The sequence below is a fragment of the Dicentrarchus labrax genome, unplaced genomic scaffold, assembly GCF_905237075.1.
Source record: "Dicentrarchus labrax unplaced genomic scaffold, dlabrax2021, whole genome shotgun sequence".
Lineage (NCBI taxonomy): Eukaryota > Metazoa > Chordata > Actinopteri > Moronidae > Dicentrarchus > Dicentrarchus labrax.
In genome coordinates, this window is record NW_026136708.1 from 21467085 (window position 1) to 21485834 (window position 18750).

The 18750-nt window shown below is 39.4% G+C and overlaps 1 protein-coding gene across 2 annotated transcripts; it reads left to right on the forward strand.

Annotated features, from left to right (window-relative positions):
• Positions 1–956: 956 nt before the first annotated feature.
• ttc13 (tetratricopeptide repeat domain 13) lies at positions 957–18639 on the forward strand. Of its 2 annotated transcripts, none has more exons than XM_051409756.1 (23): positions 957–1217; positions 2738–2832; positions 4390–4465; positions 4554–4624; positions 4731–4796; positions 5871–5963; positions 7048–7164; positions 7248–7358; positions 8883–8965; positions 9126–9267; positions 9455–9629; positions 9761–9917; positions 10399–10529; positions 10613–10745; positions 11410–11502; positions 11737–11820; positions 12284–12368; positions 12731–12837; positions 13811–13946; positions 15023–15102; positions 15689–15767; positions 16939–17018; positions 17104–18639. In XM_051409756.1, exons 1-23 carry the CDS (start codon positions 1049–1051, stop codon positions 17216–17218), a joined length of 2478 nt encoding a protein of 825 aa, XP_051265716.1. In that variant the 5' UTR covers positions 957–1048; the 3' UTR covers positions 17219–18639. The 2 variants fall into 2 exon arrangements, with proteins under 2 accessions (XP_051265716.1, XP_051265715.1); XM_051409755.1 differs by having other exon boundaries at positions 958–1217; positions 12728–12837.
• Positions 18640–18750: the final 111 nt, after the last annotated feature.

An 18750-nucleotide genomic window follows, 5' to 3' on the forward strand; every position in this document is an offset into this window, starting at 1 on the left:
GCCACACAAAGAGAAAAACATAATCACATTCATTGCATAAGGAAATATTTCTGCTGCGCATCTTTTTAATTTGTGCAGCGGAAACAAGATAGTGATGATAGTATGGTTTCATCTTCACATAAAAAGAAACTGTCTATCCACTTTGACTGATATAATATTATATAATACAATACAATACAATATCATATAATACAATATAATACAATATAATATAATATAATACAATACAATATAATATAATATGATATAATATAGTATGATCTAATATAATATAGTATGATATAATATAATATAATATAATACAATACAAACAATATAATATAATATTAAATAGTATGATCTAATAAAATATAATACAAACAATAAATAAATATAATATAATATAATACAGTATAATATAATATAATATAATATAATAGGATATAATATAATATAATACAGTATAATATAATATAATACAATATAATATAATATAATATAATATAATAGGATATAATATAATATAATACAGTATAATATAATATAATATAATACAGTATAATATAATATAATATAATATAATATAATATAATAGGATAAATATAATATAATATAATATAATACAGTATAATATAATATAATATAATAGGATATAATATAATATAACATAATATAATATGATCTAATATAATAATAAGTTATAGTTAACGTACCGGAACCCTAACCCGAACGATTTTCATGCTAATATTCGATATGAATTCCCTTTAACTACTAAGTTAAATGTTATTATTAAGCTGAGAGTTGAGCAATTTGGTTTTTAATTTGAAAATCAAAACGGAAACCCTTTTTCTGTCAGTTCCCCCACTGACACCGGAGGAGGAGGAGGGAGGGAACCGCTTTGACAGCCGCAGTGTGTTCTGGGAGATGCAGTCCGACCGTCCTCCCTCCGGCTGCGGGCTTCTCCTGTTGGCCTCCCGGAGAGACTTCACGTGAGGGGGGCGTGTCCGCGTCCGCTCGGGTCAAACAGCCGAAGCTTCCGCTCTCTGGCGTCACTCACATGTAGCCCAACATGGCCCCTGGCAGCCGGGCTGTTGTGGTGGCGGCGCTCTCCCTCCTCTACCTGAGCCGGGCGATCTTCTCCTCCGAGTATTTCTCCACTCTCACTTTGTTCGACAACGAGCTCCACAAGCAGGGATGCAGCTCTCTGTCCGAGTGGGAAGAATACGCGGCAGACTGCGGTAAAACAACTCTCTCTCTTTATATATCTCTCTTTTTATTGTAGCTGTTCCTTCGCCACGTCCCCCCCCCCGCGCCGCGGTTCCAACTGTCACTGTTAACGTCAACCGTTTGTGAGCTAACGTTAAAGGGAGGCTAATAACAATAACTGGTGACAGCTCCGGAGAGGAAGGGAGCCCGGTTGGGGGGTGTATATAACCGGGGTACGCGCTGCCTCTCCCCGCCGTAGAGGATAAAAGTGGGTTTAAAATTAAAGCTGGAAGAAGGTGTAGTAGTTACCGCGGGAGTGAGGGTAGCTTCAGGTGTTATATATTAGTAAAGAAACTCACTGACGAGCTGCTTTACTTATTAGCTTCCCCTCTAGAGGTCTACACCAAACTCCAGTCAAAAAATGCTTAATTTAAGCGTTGCCTCGCTCTACAGCAAAATTACATATTTAAAAGGGTTTAAGTGAAATGTTTTTATAGAGGTAATGATCTTCTGGTGGATTCTGCTTATATCTGATGCACCCATATATATATATATAGATATATATTTATATATATTTATCTATATCTCAGCTCTTCAGCAGACATTGTGTTAGCAGGAGGAGGAGGAGGAGGAGGACTATGGTGAATGACAGGTTGTACAAGTTCTGCTCACATTTATTGCATCTGTGTTGAACTGAAGGGATATTCTTAGTGTGGTTGCACAGTTAATCACAATATTATCCAAATTGCATCCATTATTTTATAACAAAGTGGCCCATAAATCTTATTCTCCTCATGTAATGAAACAATTTTTATTTTGTTTGTTTGGTAATTTAAGCAGTTTCTTTTACCATATCATGCAGCCCTAATTCTTGGTGATTTGTACAATATTTTGAAAGCGCTGTAACAGTGTTCTTCTTGCATGTTTTATCCCAAACGTAACGTGTAATGTGTGTTTCCTACCTCCTGAATGATTTAATCGTATTTTATAGCCTTTAAAAGTTGTTTTATCTGCGTATTCATGCAGCGGAGACTCTGCAACTCAATCTGTGCCTATGATTCATATCATTTTACCACGCATTATTAACATAACTCTTAAATCTAAGAGAGACATGGTGTTTACTATGATAGCATGAAACATAAACCTAAACAAATCATAAAATTTTGGTATACTGGGTGAATTTGTTTGACCGTTTTCATGTGGTTTACAGTAAATTGACTAAAGGAAGAAAAAATACTCGTATGAGCCTCATTTGCTTAAACTGCTAAAGATTTAAATGGAGTTTGGTGTGTGGTTTTCTCTGTAGGATGATCAAAATGTTTCACAGAGTTACTCTAAACCACATTGCTCACATGCCTGGTTAGTCTACGAGCAGGGTCAGGTTTAACTCCACTCAGACATTTCTTTCTTTGAAATACAAGACTGTTTAAAATGTAACTTGAAAAGACGAACGGTCTCGACAGGAAGGATTTAAAATGTTTAATGTTCCCACGTAGACACGTAATGCTCACACAGATATTAACTAAAATACTCTGAATGTCTCTCCTTTCAGAGTCTTCGATTTTACAGTTGGAAGACCCAGACTGCGAGGAGGGAAGCAACCCGCCCTGCGAGTCAGTCTTCTCACTTAATGCAGAGAAGATCCTGGTGAGATCTCACACACACACACACACACACACACACACAGACAGACAGACACAGAGACACATTATCAGATCAACAACAGCCACAGACTGTAACGGTTTCCTTCAGTAAGAAATATCGGTTCCTAGACGTCTTAACAACTCGTTTTTTAGTTTAATTTCCCCGATAATGTTTATTAGGGTTTGATTTGCTGTAATTTATTGATGAAACTATCCTCATGTTTTAGTTTGATACACACTCTTTGGTTCTTGGTTTTGATATTTTGATCTATTTAGATGTAAAAATGAGAAAATTGAAGCACAATGAACAATAAAAGAGGTTTATCACCAGGTGCTGCGCAAATTCATCGAAATATTATTAAAGTCGCAGAAGCTGCAAAGTTTTTAATAAAGGTTAAATTTAGTGACAGAGCTGCTTTATAACGACGTGCTGTAGTTCTGCAGAGACGCACTCGCCTGTTCTCTGGTCCCAAAACAAAGTTCATAACATCCTGATTTTAATAGTTTAATTCAATTAGTGACGATAGTTTTCACACTAATCATGAATAATAATAATAACTTTGTTTATTTATATATAGAGTTTACAATCCTGATATCGTGCAGCCATAAAAGAATCCACAACCTCCTCCGGGTGACGGTTTCATGATTGTTGCGGGTGTTGTTGGGTGTGGTCAGGAGTGTGTCTGTGTGTCTCTGTGTGTGTGTGTGTGTGTCTGTGTGTGTGTGTGTGTGTGTGTGTCTTTGTGTGTCTGTAACCTCACCCAGCACCGACCACACCCCGAGTGCACCGATACATCACTGCTGCGAGTTGAGAGGACACTGGAGGCAATAATAATCACAGTCAAGACTTTAAACTTCAAATTCAGAGCAGTTTGATCTTTACAAACGCCTGACGACGTACACACCCGAGCATTAGAGAGAATATCTTCCTCAGAGAAGAGAAAGGAGGGAAAAGAGAAGCTGCAGCGGACCGAGGGTGTCATTTTGATGATGTTGCGTTCTGTCGGCTCGATGATGTAAAAGTATTTGTTCTTGTCAGTCGTTGCTGTCGTGGAAAAAAAAAAAAAAAAAAAAAAACCAAATTGCTGCCACAGCAACATTTGCATGCTGTCAGATTTTGCATCCTGTAAACGATGGGTTGCTATTATGTCACGCTGCCACTCTCCATTTAGGATTACACAGTAAAACACAATGTGACACTTTGAGAAGGAGAGAAAACTAGTCCACTCCTTTTTCTTTTTGATGCAATACACAGAATATGTATCACTACATGAGTTTGCTCGGCAGCAGTAAGCATCGGTGTAACCTTGAGAGAGACGCTGTGAAGCTTCTTAAAAAACCCTTTTTAAACTCAGCAAAATGTCCCCGATGAAGGTTTTAATTTACATCATTCTACACCTGCTTTAAATAAACTTGTGTCACACTGACAGCGTTATATATATTCTCGGTTTCTCCTCTGTTTTCTTGTCTCGACTTTTCACACAGGAAGCCTTTATTTTGTTTCCTGTTGATGTACAGTATGTATATGTGCTTTTTGTTCTTTGTTTCTCATCTCACACAGAACCAGGCCAAGTTGTTTATAGAACAGAAAAAAATCCCCTTCCCAGTAGATAACCTCAACACAAACGAAGAACTCGGTAAGTTGCTCCAAATAGGAACCTTATTAAACAGATTTTGTAATGTTCCTCCTGGTTGCTCATCATCCTTTTTGTTCTGTCGTTGCAGCTATAGGCTACGTTCTGATAGGCAACGGTCTTTATGATGAAGCCATCAAACACTTCTCACTCTTATTACAGGTGTGTTTGTGAATCAGTCTCTCCTCGCTCTCCGTACGAGCTTGACTCTTTGTTTTCCTTTGTGTTGGAGCCATTTTCCTGACATGTTGTTGTCTTCTGTAAAAAGGGTGACCCAGAGCTGGTCAGTGCCATCTATGGGAGAGGGATAGCTTACGGGAAGAAAAGTCTACAGGTGAGTGGTGGATGTGGACTACAGCTGCACTGTTATATAACATAACAGCAGCTTTTCTCTGTCTGCCAATGGTTTCATGTTGTTCTTTTAATAGTTTCTTGTATTTTATGGTGGTGTAATTTCAGGTTAAGCACCTTGTAGCTCTGTTCTTCGACATAAGTAGGGCATAACTTGCTCGAGGAGGTGTCGAATGATATCGTATGGTGCAATATTGTGGGATATTACTTATATTAAGTAGTAAATTACACCTTAAAAAAACATCTTTTTACCTGAGACATACTGATAAACCATCTCTGATCTCTTTCTCTCTTTTACCAAAGTATGAATAAAATGTGACTTAAACAGACTTAAACCTCTCGTCTTTGTGAACCCATGACCTCCTGGTTCTTGTTTTTCTGAGCAACACACAGCAGCTCATCAATAACTTTATCCATTTTCCTACTGACCACTGTTTGTTAACTCTTAATTTATAGTTGTAGTTATTGTTGTTAGTGTGGACCATTAAAATACAGCTGAAATGTGTCTTCCATCAGAGCATTTACAATGTCATAAACTGGATAATTACATTAAGACATGAAGTAATATGTGTTTGTTAGCAAGAAAGACAGAGTATAAGATGAGTCACACTTTATAAGTTACACAGTAAAGTCTGTGTTTTCTATATTGATCGAGGCTTTTATTTGCATTCAGAGTTCAGCCTGCTGCTCAAAACCAGTCACATTGAATCTCAGTTTAATTGGTATGCTCATATTCATTATTGGGGGTTTGGCAGCGTAGGGAGTTGTTGTCCATATGCATATTTTGGATGCCTCTGGTTTTATTCACCTCCATTCGCCTCGCGTTTTGGGCGACAGCAGCAGTTTCAGGTAAACGCAGAATGACTCAGTGTGTCATCCAGTGAATACAAATTCAATCCACCGGGACTCTGCGGGTAAAAACACAGCACAGCGGTTTTATTTTGGGGTGTTCTTTAAGCTGTTTGTGGCTCTGCTCCTAGTTTTGTTCTCTATATATTAAGGTTTATGTCAACAGAATATAACTGCCTCCCCCCCTTTCCTGTGTCTCCCACGCCAGGACATAAAGAATGCTGACTTGGCGTTGTACGAGCTCAACCGAGTCATCACTCTGGAGCCTAACTGGCCAGAGGTCTACGAACAGAGAGCAGAGGTGAGAGAGGAACAGAAGTCATTTATTTATCGTTCAGCCTCCTTCAATAGTTTAACGTGTATATTTTTAGAGGAGATTTCGACAAACTTTACTTTTAATCTGATCATTAATCACCACTGTATCTGATCATCAATCACCACTATATCTGATCATCAATTACCACTGTATCTGATCATCAATTACCACTGTATCTGATCATCAATCACCACTGTATCTGATCATCAATCACCACTATATCTGTTTTATGTTCTAAGCATCACTGGGTGTTGGTATTGGTGATAACTTGTGATTTGCTCTCTCTAGTCATCTCTAGACAGACTAGTCATCGCACATTTATCATATGAATTGAATTATTTAAACACTTTATATTTTAACATTCAATTGTTAAATGCTAACAGCAAAAGCGGTAATGATTCTGAATGTGCAAAATGCAACATAATACAGCACATTGGTACATATTTCTAGATTGTCTGCAGGAGAGGAGAAAAAGGTCGTAGTCCAGGAAATGAGATGTTCAGTTACATTTTTCTTGAAAGAGCTCTGCAGCGTTTAAAACAAGTTGCTGTGAAAGTTCATTAATGTTGATTTAATTGTGCTCAAGAAACAAGCACAAGAGCCTGTGGAAAAATATACATATTGTCAAAAAGTGTTTAATATTCAGTTCAGTAATGTATGCGGTGTAGTTGTGTACATGTATTTATATGTATATATGTATAGACACACAAATGATCGTGAAGTCACATGAGTTTACTGTGTGCTGTAAGTTCTAAGAATCACACTGTTAGTTTAAAATATCTTTCACTCTGAGGTTGGCTATGAGCTGTTTCCTCTTTGTGACCTATGTGCCACACGAGCTTATATCTGCTGTAATCCAAACTGTTATGAAAGTCACACAGAAATAGTTACACAGAGTGTCTCTCTATGTGTTGAGTGTACTTACATGTGTACGTTTTCTGTCTCCTTCAGCCGTACATGAGCGTGATTTGCCCCCAAAAGAATTTTCAACAAGATCTTTTGCAATAACCAAATGAAAACACATCATGTTTCTTTGAATTTGTGCTTCTACTTTAATCTTTCCATCCAGATCCTGTCTCCTCTGGGTCGTATCAGTGAGGCTCTGGCCGATCTGACCAAAGCCATCCAGCTTCAGCCCTCAGCCCGTCTCTACAGACACAGAGGAACACTGCTCTTCATCTCAGAGGTTTGATTGTCCAATCTTCTGTACGTACATGCGTACACTAGCGTGCCTTAATGCTGACCCTGCTGCTTTTGCCTTCCCACCAGGACTATGTGGCGGCGATGGAAGACTTCCAGCAGTCTTTAGAGCTGAAGAAGAATCAGCCCATCGCCATGCTGTATAAAGGCCTCACCTTCTTCCACAGAGGCATGCTCAAGGTGAGTTCACTGGCTGTTTTCCCAGCAGAAAATAGGGAATTTGGCTGCGTATGTTTTTTTTTTTAATCCCCATTTGTTACTTTTATGAGCCAGTTTCCTTTTACTGCTGGATACATGTTTAGGAATATAAATCTGGGTAAACTAATCTACTTCTTTTAGAAAATCTCCAGTATTTTATGGTGGAAATTGTCTGATTTATATTATGTGTACATCATGCAAAAGAGATTAAGATACAATGTCAGTTAGAACATGGAGTAGAGGGAAGTTTGGGGTGTTTCATGCATATTGTATGTACAAAATTAATTAGTGTTTTTACATTTCTATACGTTATAATCGTGTTTGAGCAGCTGCAAAGTAGCCTGCTCTAAGGGAATACTTTCAGTTTAGCTAAGTAGTCAAAGGTGACCACATCAGTTCTTCTGAGCAGACCTCTCAATAGGAAGAGGGTTCTGTGTATCACACACCAGTTTCCTGTTGCAGAGGTAGTCTCTCTCTGTGTACACAGGGTTCCCTTATATACGATATATCCCTTTTAATACGCTGCAGCCATCGCTCCTTTCACAGTGAGCAAAGTTATCATTTTAAAATGTGAAAACCTGGACAACATGTTGCATAACTGTTAGTTATGTTGTCACGCTGTAGTCCCACATTCACAGTGTTTCTCACACTTTGATAAGTTGGTGTCAGATTGTGCGGAGCAGCGTCTGCAGCTGTTTAATCTGCGGTCTCTCGGCTGCGAGGCTCGTCTGCAAAAGCTCCTTCAGTTGCTCTGTTTTATCCAGTCACATGTATGTATGGGGGCGGTTTTTGGTTGTGTTTATCACCTTTGCTAACCCCTGACTAACCAATTTCCTGAGGGAATCCCCTGTACAGCACCTACAAGCAGCTGACAAACAACAACAACAAAACTCTTAAACACAGTGAAAAAAAAGCACCAGACATTAAATACTGTTTCAATATAACAGCTCGTCCTCATGGAAACAAAGTCAATATTGCACAATCTGCTGCTTCTTTTTATTTTTTTTTATCGGTACAGTTCGGTGAGAAAGTAAAATAGCTCTAATATGTCCTTTTGTCTGCTGACCTCGTTGGTGCACAGTTCCTTGTTCACACCATGAAAGCAAAGATCACGTTGTTAACTTTCATTTTATTTACACTGAACGTTCTTTTATACTGCTGTATGCAAAGAGTTTACAGTGTGTAAATAATCAAACACTGAGAAGATTAAGTGTTTAAGTCGGTTGGTTCGTCAGTCCAGGCTGAAATATCTCAACAATTAACAGATGGATTGCAGTGAAATGATAAATCCCACTGACTTCGGTGATCCCTTTTTGTGGTGAAGTGGCCACTTGAGTCACAGTTGAGTCACAGTTGCGATGGATTATGTGAATTACAATTTGCAGGCAAAAAATATATGTTTCAGGCTCGAACCATCTGCTGACTTCTATCCACATGTTCCCTATTGCAATATCCTGTTAACTCTGTGTTGTCACTCAGTGAAAACATGTTGTTTTCCTTCGTCAGGAAGCCATTGAGACATTCAAAGAGGCTCTGAAGTTGAAGTCTGACTTCATAGATGCCTATAAAAGCCTTGGACAGGCCTACAGGTACAGCAAGTCTCTGAGATTCACTGTTAATATCATTAACCATAAGGATAAACACTACGTGCATTTGTATTTAAGGAATTGAGAGTCTTACCTTTCCTCTCCGCCTTACTAACAATATGTCAACTGTTGGTCTTTTGGTGTCTCTGCTTCCTCTTTCCAGAGAGTTGGGTGATTTTGAGTCAGCAATGGAGAGCTTCCAGAAAGCCCTCATGTTGAATCAGAACCACATTCAGTCTCTCCAGCTCCGAGGCATGATGCTGTACCACCACGGCTCGCTGCAGGAGGCCATAGGCAACTTCAAGGTAAAGGAGAAAGCTCTGCCCCTCCGTTAGGCTGCATAATGCAATTCATACCATAACAGCGAAAATTACATTTGAACTGCAGTTTTAAAGGACCAGTGTGTAGGATTTAGTGGCACCAAGAGGTGAGGTTGCAGAGTAAAATCTGAACCCCGCTTTGAATTTTCCCCTCCTCCCGTTCGTCCCCCAGAGGTGTCTCCAGTTGGAGCCCTACAACGAGGTGTGCCAGTACATGAAGGGGTTAAGTCACGTGGCGATGGGGCAGTTCTACGAGGGCATCAAAGCTCAGACTAAAGTCATGTTGAACGACCCTCTGCTGGGACAGAAGGCCAGCTCAGAATACCTCAAAGTGAAATACCTCAGAGGTTGGTGTCCCCGCACGCACACACACAAACTCATACATAAGAGACACCATAATGCACTTGGAAGTTCATTTAAATTTTATATTATATCTTATGTTCTCTGCCTGCTTTGCCCCACTTTGTGTTTCTACCAGAGTACTCTCGCTACCTGCACTCCCACCTTGACATCCCAGTAGCAGAGTACAACGTGGACCAGGATTTACCCGGGAACTTTAAGAATCACTGGGCCAAGAACCTGCCTTTTCTAATAGAGGACTATGAAGAACAGCCCGGCCTGCAGCCACATATCAAGTAGGTTTAATGGCTCCATTACAGCTGATCCCCACCTGGAGCAATAACTGGAAGCTCTCCTCGTCCATTTTAATATTACTCTGAGATCATAAACTACAGATATTGTTATAGCTGCGAATGGGCTTTAAGATAATAATATATAACAGATCTACATCTTCTTGTCCTACACTTCACCTCTAGTGTGTCATCCTTTTAGAAATCTGAGCAATCAGGAACCATCACAACTTTAATTTCCTGACGTTTGCAGCAGTTCTCACGCGCTCAAAGCTGAAGCAAACACTTCCAGAAAAGCTCCATTGTTCTTCAGGCTGGTGTTTTTTTTCCTGCTGTCAGTAGGTTGAAACTCGTCTCTTCTGTTCTACAAAGCCGATGCAGAAGGTTGACAGCTACCCACAGTACGGTCCAGAAAAAAACAAACACCTCATGAAAGGTTTTGACGAAGCTCATCCTCTGTGTCTTCCTCTCTCTCTGTGGTTTTCAGGGACGTGCTGCCGCAGAACTTCGACAGCTACAGCAGTGAAGTTCAGAAGCTGATCTGCACAGCCGACCACTTGGGGGCGTTAATGCAATACGACACTCCTGGTTTTTTACCTAACAGGAGAATACACAGAGGTACCACAGATAAATACTGTAGCTCATGCAGATGAATTAAAGCATTAACAACAGGAAGAAAATAAAATCGTGCTTTTTTTCAGCCATGGGTTTAGCGACCCTGGAGGTGATGCAGGCTATGCATCGGACGTGGAGCAACTCCAAAGTGCGAGTCAACGGCAAGACCAGGCAAATGCAGTGGAGAGACATGTTCGATATAGCTGTCAAATGGAGGAGGTGAGTAACTAAACACACCTTTTTTAGCTTTTTTGTTTTAATCAATAAATGCATTCAGATCCAGATTTAGGGTTGATGTGATGTAATTCAAAGGCATGATGTACCAGGTAAAGTTTTTGTAGACTCTTTACATTTCTGAAGGTCTAGAGGAGCATTTAATTTGGAAAAAGGCAAATAATCTGTGTCTCTATAGACCAGGAACAAGTGACTGTATAACATATTGACTGTAGACGTCATTTACAGGCTCAGATTTAGTATTACCCTTTAAAGCATCCAAGTGTAAGTTTGGTTTGGCTGGACGAGGACGACAACCAAAACACCTAAAAAATGTGCGTCTCTGTCGCGATCCAAGACAGTTCCTCTCAGGAGCATCTGTGGAATCCTAATCATCTCCAGGAAATAACCTAAAAACTCCAGGGAGCAAAGGCACAAGAAGAAGACAGATGTCGATATGCGTTAGCCACCAATTCCTCATTCTCAAACCGCCTTGCATAAAAAAAATACAGTCTAGACTGAAGCTCATACTCAGCTTGTTAAATTACACAGAGAAGTGAGAACTGAAATCACTTTTATTCCACTGAAAGAGTCTTCAGCTGAGTGGATTTCGGTGTTGACAGACTAAACAGGTCTCCTCCTCCTCCTCCTTCTTCCTTGCTGCTCGTAGGATCGCGGATCCAGACCAGCCAGTTCTGTGGTTGGACCAGATGCCTGCCAGGAGTCTCAGTCGAGGCTTCAACAATCACATCAATCTCATCAGGTAACAACTCGCCCCCCCGAGGACAGAGCGAGACACTCGACACTCGCCTCGCTTTGGGTTTTTCCTCAACCTTTTGTAGTGCACAAACATTTATTTAAACCCATGTAACACAAGCCCAGAGTTTCATTCGCTGTCGCCTTGGTGCTGAAAGCTCACTGACAGCATTTCTTCAGAGATATAAAATCTGCTTTTTTGGCAGTATGTTGAAATCCATCCAATTTTTTTTCTCTGCAGGGGACAGATTATCAACATCAGATATCTGGCCTACTTTGACAACATCCTCGACTTCATCAAAGACAGAATACTGGTGTACCACGGGTAAATTGACACTTTATACAGTTTTTTCTGTGACGATGTGACAAAACAAAAGATTTGTAACCAGGAAATCTCTGCAGAACTTTCATTATAAAGCTGTTTGTCGCACATTTTACCCTTTTTTATCTGGAAAATTCTGAATGAGAATCAGGTTTATTGCCAAGTTTTCACACACAAGGAATTTGCTTTGGTACATTGGTGCATAAGAATCAGAATCAATCATAGAAACTATACATTTATAAAGAGAGAGAGAAAATATGTACTAAATGGCCGTATATATTTGACTGCAGTTATGTAAATATGCTTTGCTACTGCGTGTAAATAATTTCTTTCCTCCTCCAGGCTTTATTCATTTTGCATGAGAGTGTTGGATAAATGCAAAATCTTAATGAATAATTCTTTTTTCTTCATCAGTCTTCCTCACTCTTCTGTTGCTTCTTTAACTTAACAAGTTCTTGTTTTTCAGGGCGTACAACCCCAGAGGACTCTTAGAAGTCCGCCAGGCTCTCGAAAATGTGAATAAAGTAGAAGATCTGCTTCCTATAATGAAGGTAAGGACGAAAAAAGAGGAAGTTGGTTAAAAAGGAAGTGAATAGAGAGACAAACATGATGCATGTCCTAATTAACTGGGTTGAAAATAGTTTTTTTTTCTCACGCTTAATCGACATTTTGTCAAGTCACTCAGCTCAAGGTCTGCTTTCTTATTTGTTTCTGATGGTATCAAACATCCCTTATCAGCAGAGTTAAGTAAGTGGACCTTGAGTTGAGATTGTTTTGTGCTGCTTAATAAAAAATTATCTCAACATTTAGTTGGTTTATGTTATGTTTTTGGTTGTTTTACGTCGTTCAGCAGTGAAAACCCAGGATGGTTGTTTCTGTGTTTGTTTGTTTGTTTGTTTGTTTCCTGAAGCAGTTCAACAGTAAAACCAGAGATGGCTTCACGGTCAACTCCAAGGTGCCGAGCATGAAGGATCTTGGGAAAGAGTACGACGGTTTTACCATCACCATCACTGGAGACAGGTACGGACAAATGAATGTAATGTAACGTACGGTCAGTGTTGGGCTAGTTACTCAAAAAAATTTAATTTATTACTCGTTACTGTTTTCCAAATTAATTTTATTGTTTTACTCATTGCTCCCTGCCAACAGTAATTAGTTACACTACTAGTTTTTATTACTTTTCTGCTGTAATTGTGTCCCTTTCTCCCCAAAATTCACACTTGTGAAGATTAAAATCCAGTTTTGTTTGTTAAAATCAAAGTAATGTGAATATTTCCAGCCACATTTCCATCTTTTCTTCCACGATTACAAAAATGAATCCAATGATGTGATTGGATCATTGGATTTCAGATTAGTAGGAGGTGTAATGTTGTGACTAATTTTTATTACTGAAATGTATTAGCAATTAGTTACACTACTAGTTACTGGGAAAGTAATATAATTAGGGCCCGATTGTAATTAAATAAGAACATTAGAGATGTAAAGATACACTCAAGTCAGTTTTTCAACAAAAGAAGACAAAAAAATACTAATTACGACTGAAAGAGATTCAAAATACATCTTCTCTTACATTTAAACTCTGCAAAACGATGCATATTTCCTTTTCTTTGTAAAAGCAAGCCTCGATACAGCCGCTGACGCGAGTGACCCAAAACATCGAACAGTCAACATTAGTTATCGCCCTCTGCTGTTTGAAGTATAATGATTCATTTTATATCTTACTGATTCGAATCTTCACATATCTGTGTGATTGAACTGTCTCACGATACATTATTACATTCATAAAGAAGATCAAGTGCGTTTTGTTCTTAGTGGGTACAAAGATACAGGACAGTTAACTGTTGGCAGCTACAATGATTATTTATTTTATAATTCACTAGCAGAGCTGTGACAGTTTCCTGGTGTCAGTTCCGGTTCGTTCGAACTACGATGACAGAAGGAGATTTAAGTGATCACTAATTCCCACTTCTGAACTGCTCTCTGTGTTTTTTAGGGTTGGCAACATGTTATTCTCAGTAGAGACTCAGACGACAGAAGAGCGGACGCAGCAGTACCAGTCAGAGATAGAGTCCATCTACAAAGACCTCACCGCCAAAGGAAAGACATTAATGCTGTCCACTGAGCTCGGGGTGAGATTGAGCTCTACAGTTCACTGGAAGCTTTTCTTATTTGGCACAACTTCTGCATCCCACACATAATAGAAAGCAGAAGTGTGTTCAAACCAATGATTTATGAGATGAAATGAAGCATTAAATGTAAGATTTATATTAGTAGTAGAGTAATAAAAGGTTCCCTCTAACCTTCTGCAAGTAAAATGTGACAGAGAGCTGACAGAATTAGTAGATTCATTGATTTGTCAATTGACAGAAAGTTAATCGCCATTGTTTTGATAGACATTTATGTGTTTAAGTCATTTATAAAGCAAAAAATGACAAATGTTCTTCCCAAATATGAGAAAATTTGTCTCTTTTCTTTGTTTTATATAACTGAAAATCAACTATCTTTGGTTTTTGGATTGTTAGAGAAAACAAGACATCTGTAGATGTCGCCTTGGGCCACGATTCAGTATATTATGACATTTTATAAATAATATATAGATTACATATTAATCATTAGTTGAAGCCCGTGTTGGTCCTTTTTAAATTATTTTGCTGGGAATCTTTGTAAATGCAGGAGGAGATTCAGAGGAAAAATGACACAAAACATAAAGAAACCCCAGAAAAATAGTGAACTAGACTCAGCAGGCGACAGTTTTATCTCGAGTCGTCAGTCAGCATATCTCCCCTCTCTCTCCCTCTGCAGGAGTATGACTGATTTCAGTTGTATAGACGGGCAGACGAGGAAGAATATTAATTCTCTGGAGAATATCCCAATATTTAAACAAATGGATAATTTTACAGCGGCTGGTTGCTGTTTGTGGCTTTCAGACTAACCGTTCAACCTCGGCTCAGTTTCTCTTATTGTTACTGGATTTAGACTGATAGCTGCCATAGCACCCAACAATGCCCCTGTTGTTGAAAGGTTATTGACTGTGATCTGACCCAGACACCCAGGGACAATGTGAACAACCTCTTTTGACTGTTGCAGTTTTCAGTCGGCAGCCCTCTCGGGTTTCACCGCGTCTTTATGAACCGAGAACGGCAGACAACACCCAGTGAAGACCGTTAGAAAATGGATGAGAGTTGACTCTGTGTTGTTCTTCCAGGATGCAGATGCTGTGTGTAACCTGATCCTCTCCTTGGTTTATTACTTCTGCAACCTCATGCCGCTCTCCAGAGGGTCCAGGTGAGTCGAAACAGCCCGCAGGCGTAACGTTAACTATTTTTATCATTTGGAAACCTTTTGTGGTGAAAGTGAATTTGTGTTCCTTTGTGATTTCCTGGGACAGCTCGATTTGTGGTTTTAAGCTTTAATGTTTTGAGTCAGATCCCCCTTTGGCAAGAAACGTTAGAAACTCCTTAAAAACAATTAATAACCGTTGACATTGAAAGAGTGGTTTCTGAAGAGGAAACAAAGACTCACACTCTAAATTCTCTGGCTTCATTTATGCTTGAAGAACAGCCTGTTCTACCTTCAGCTCACTATTGAGCGGTCCAAGTTTTACCTGTAGTCAGGGGTTGAACTGGGACTTTTTTATGTTTTAGAGTGGCCATTTTTAATTATGAGCTCTGGACAGTGTCCTGATAATCAGATAATAATTATAACTACGATAAACCAGGTCTCAAAATGACCACAAACCACAAAACTAACTGTAATAGCAGGGTTGCAGTGTCTGCTGACACAGAAGGGCGTAACTATATCTTTGTATTATCATGTTTATTATTGTGATATTAGTGTGTGAAGAGGGTTTTCCTGATCTGCTCCTCCTCAGTGTGGTGGCCTACTCAGTCGTGATGGGAGCACTGATGGCCAGCGGGAAAGAGGTCATCGGCAGGATCCCGAAAGGAAAGGTAAACAAAGAACAAGCACAAGTCTGAAGACTAAAAACTTCTCCTTCTTTATTTAAGTTCTCTTCTCAAAGCAAACATCTTCAGATAAGAGTGGGAATTTGGGAATTTCCTACTCTAATTTTCCCCAGAGTCAAAGGTTTCATTCGTTTGTTAAAGTCATTAATCACCAGACATTCTTCAGTCGACATACAGACATTATGAGGACAGTCAACAACCTCAGCTGAACCTTTCATACACTTCACTTTTCTAACACCTGATCAGGTTTCTGTGCCGCCTCGTTCTCCTCCGACGTGTCTTTGTTCCAACAACAATATGTCTGAACTTCACACACGTATTTTGGGTTGTTTTTTTTGATCAGACACACTATAACTTCCCTTTTTTTCATACACGAGATACAACACAATGCTGGCTGTGTGAAGCTGTGCTATCAAGTGATGGCTTTTAGTCATTCAGACGTACAGTAGATGTCTCTGAAGTGAAGGTTGCTCATTCAGACAGAAAGAGCTGATAGCTCGTGTGATATCTGGCAGCAGGTGTGTGAGAGGAAAATGTTCTAATTATTACTGCGGTTGCACAAGTGGTTTTACTTCTGCTCTGTACCTTTTTTAAAGGAAACATTATATTTATAGACTGTTACCTGTTACATACTTTACTGTGTGATGCAGCTGTGGACTGTGTGTAGGATTTAGACCGCTATCTAGTGCCAGTGTTTTGGACTCACATGAGTTTCTGATTTTAATTTTAGTTCTGTATATCTTTTAATCTGGAAATCACTTTGTGCTTAAGCTTGAAAAGTGCTTTATAAATATATAAAATATAAAATTATTATTATATTTACAACGTTGACTCCTCCAACTCCAGTAAGCGACCTTCAGACAGTGTTTTGGACTTTGAAATAGGCAATAAATGGGCCTTAAAGGACCTCTCCATGTAGGTTGAGTCAGTTCCCACCTGCGGTCCTTTGCTGCATGCCGTCACCGCTCTCTTCCTCCGCCCTTCTTCGGCTGTTCTATCAAATAAAGGCATAAAAAGCCCCAGAAAATATATCTTAAATAAAAAAAGAAAGGGGCCTTAAAAAGTCTTAAATTAACTTTATTGGTTTCCGTCAACACAATGTTGTTCAGAAAGAAAAAAACCCATTCTAATGTATCTGTGTTGAATATTTTCCCAGCTGGTGGATTTTGAAGCCATGACCACACCCAGTCCAGACAGCTTCAGTAAAACAGCAAAGAACTGGATGAATCTCAAAAGGTAGGAAGACACGAACATTTGAAACCTTTTTGTTTGTTGTTCCTCTCCTCGTTCTCTTGTTTTTAATTCTTTTACTCCTCCACAGTTTGCCAGGTTGGTACCAGAGTCTTCCATCTGTAGCAGAGACCTTCCCGTCCACCAGAACGATGATAGAGGTTCTCAACACAGACTCGTCTTCACACTGTCCGAAGAAGTCCTAACACGACTTCTACGCAGGGAGAGAAGTCGGTTTAATAAAGTCTTAATAATGAAGCTTCTACACTGGGCAGAACAAAGGGACTTTTCTTCTTCTTCTGCAACCCAAACAACAAAAACTGGATTCAGTTCTCCAAAAGCAGCTTCGCTTTTTTATGGCAGTTAATTCAATTTAAAGACGGGAAATCAAAGTGTTAATTGACGCGTTTGGGAAGCAGCTTGTGTCTCTTCTGGAGGTGATATTACAAATTCAACAAATTACTCCAGAAGAGACTTTTTCTCTATGAAGTGGTGACATTGTTTGGTTTGTGGAAAACTTTAATTAATCTTATTCCGATATCAGATCCCCCCCCGCCCCCCCTCCAGATCCTGCTCTGTTCTCTGTCATCCTCCCTGAAATCCTCCCTCACACGACTCCCAACAAGAGTCAAGGAGTTCTTACTCCACTCACACTGGACGCCTTTAACTTTGTACACCGGCGTTGACACAAACATTTAGTAATATTAATATTAAAGACGTCAGTTTAACTGGGACCCAGTTCAAGTTCAAAATGATGTAATGATATGTAGACCTTTTTCACAGCAGCCACTTTTGACATGAAATAGTTGGGTTAACACCAGGGTTCCCACATGTCCTGGAAACACCTGGAAATTGATTAAAAAGAGCCAAATATCCTGGAAATAATTTATGTTGTCCTGGAACATTTTAATTGCATTTTAGCCCCTCTCGTATTTCGTTTTAAACGCGACTGTTGGCAGGAAAACTTACGACGTGGATTCTCACGAAACCCAGTGGAAGATTGTCTTGTTGTTGTTTATAAATACATGCACAGCGATGTTAACTGAACCATAAAACCTTTTATTTAATTGGCCAAAAGGTGAGACGATGAATTTATGGTAAAATAAATTCTACTTAATTGTTATTTATAGGAAGATACAAACTGGTCACATTTAGTCTGTTTACTGGAGAGTACGCAGCGGAGTGTCTCACAAACGCTGACCACCTACCTGTAATGAACTTCATTAAACAATAAGAAATAAAACTGCGGTGAAGTTAAGACCTACCAGTAAACTATAGGACCGTTTGTGAACCAGCGCCGTCCTGTATTGTCAATAAAACTCCTGGAACATATCCTGGAAAGGTCCTAAAGTATCCTCCGTAACACCTCTGTTTACCCTCTTATTTCACCTCCAAATGGCTGCTGTGAAAAAGGCTTAAAGAATCTTTATTCAGGTGGTTCTTTTGATTAGCCCCAATATTCCCAAACTACAGCTGCTTGGGGGAAGATGACGGAGAACGTTAGAGCCACAGTTTGGGATGCAGAAGTGATTCTCTCTCTCTCTCTCTCTCTCTCTCTCTCTCTCTCTCTCTCTCTCTCTCTCTCTCTCTCTCTCTCTCTCTCTCTCTCTCTCTCTCTCTCTCTCTCCTTCCTTTTATAGGCCTCGTCTGAAACACCCAAAGCACAAAGTCCATCCCATAAACCATCAGTCATGATTACAATCCTATCTTCAGATCACCTCCAACTCTTCTCACACAC

What these genes read in the sequence shown, in the direction of transcription:
- ttc13 (XM_051409755.1), top strand. Translation starts at nt 1,049, where the DNA reads ATGGCCCCTGGCAGCCGGGCTGTTGTGGTGGCGGCGCTCTCCCTCCTC. An exon ending in CAAAGTGAAATACCTCAGAG is followed by an intron (nt 9,630 to 9,760) that starts GTTGGTGTCCCC and finishes TGTTTCTACCAG; the next exon opens with AGTACTCTCGCTACCTGCAC. An exon ending in GGCCTGCAGCCACATATCAA is followed by an intron (nt 9,918 to 10,398) that starts GTAGGTTTAATG and finishes TGTGGTTTTCAG; the next exon opens with GGACGTGCTGCCGCAGAACT.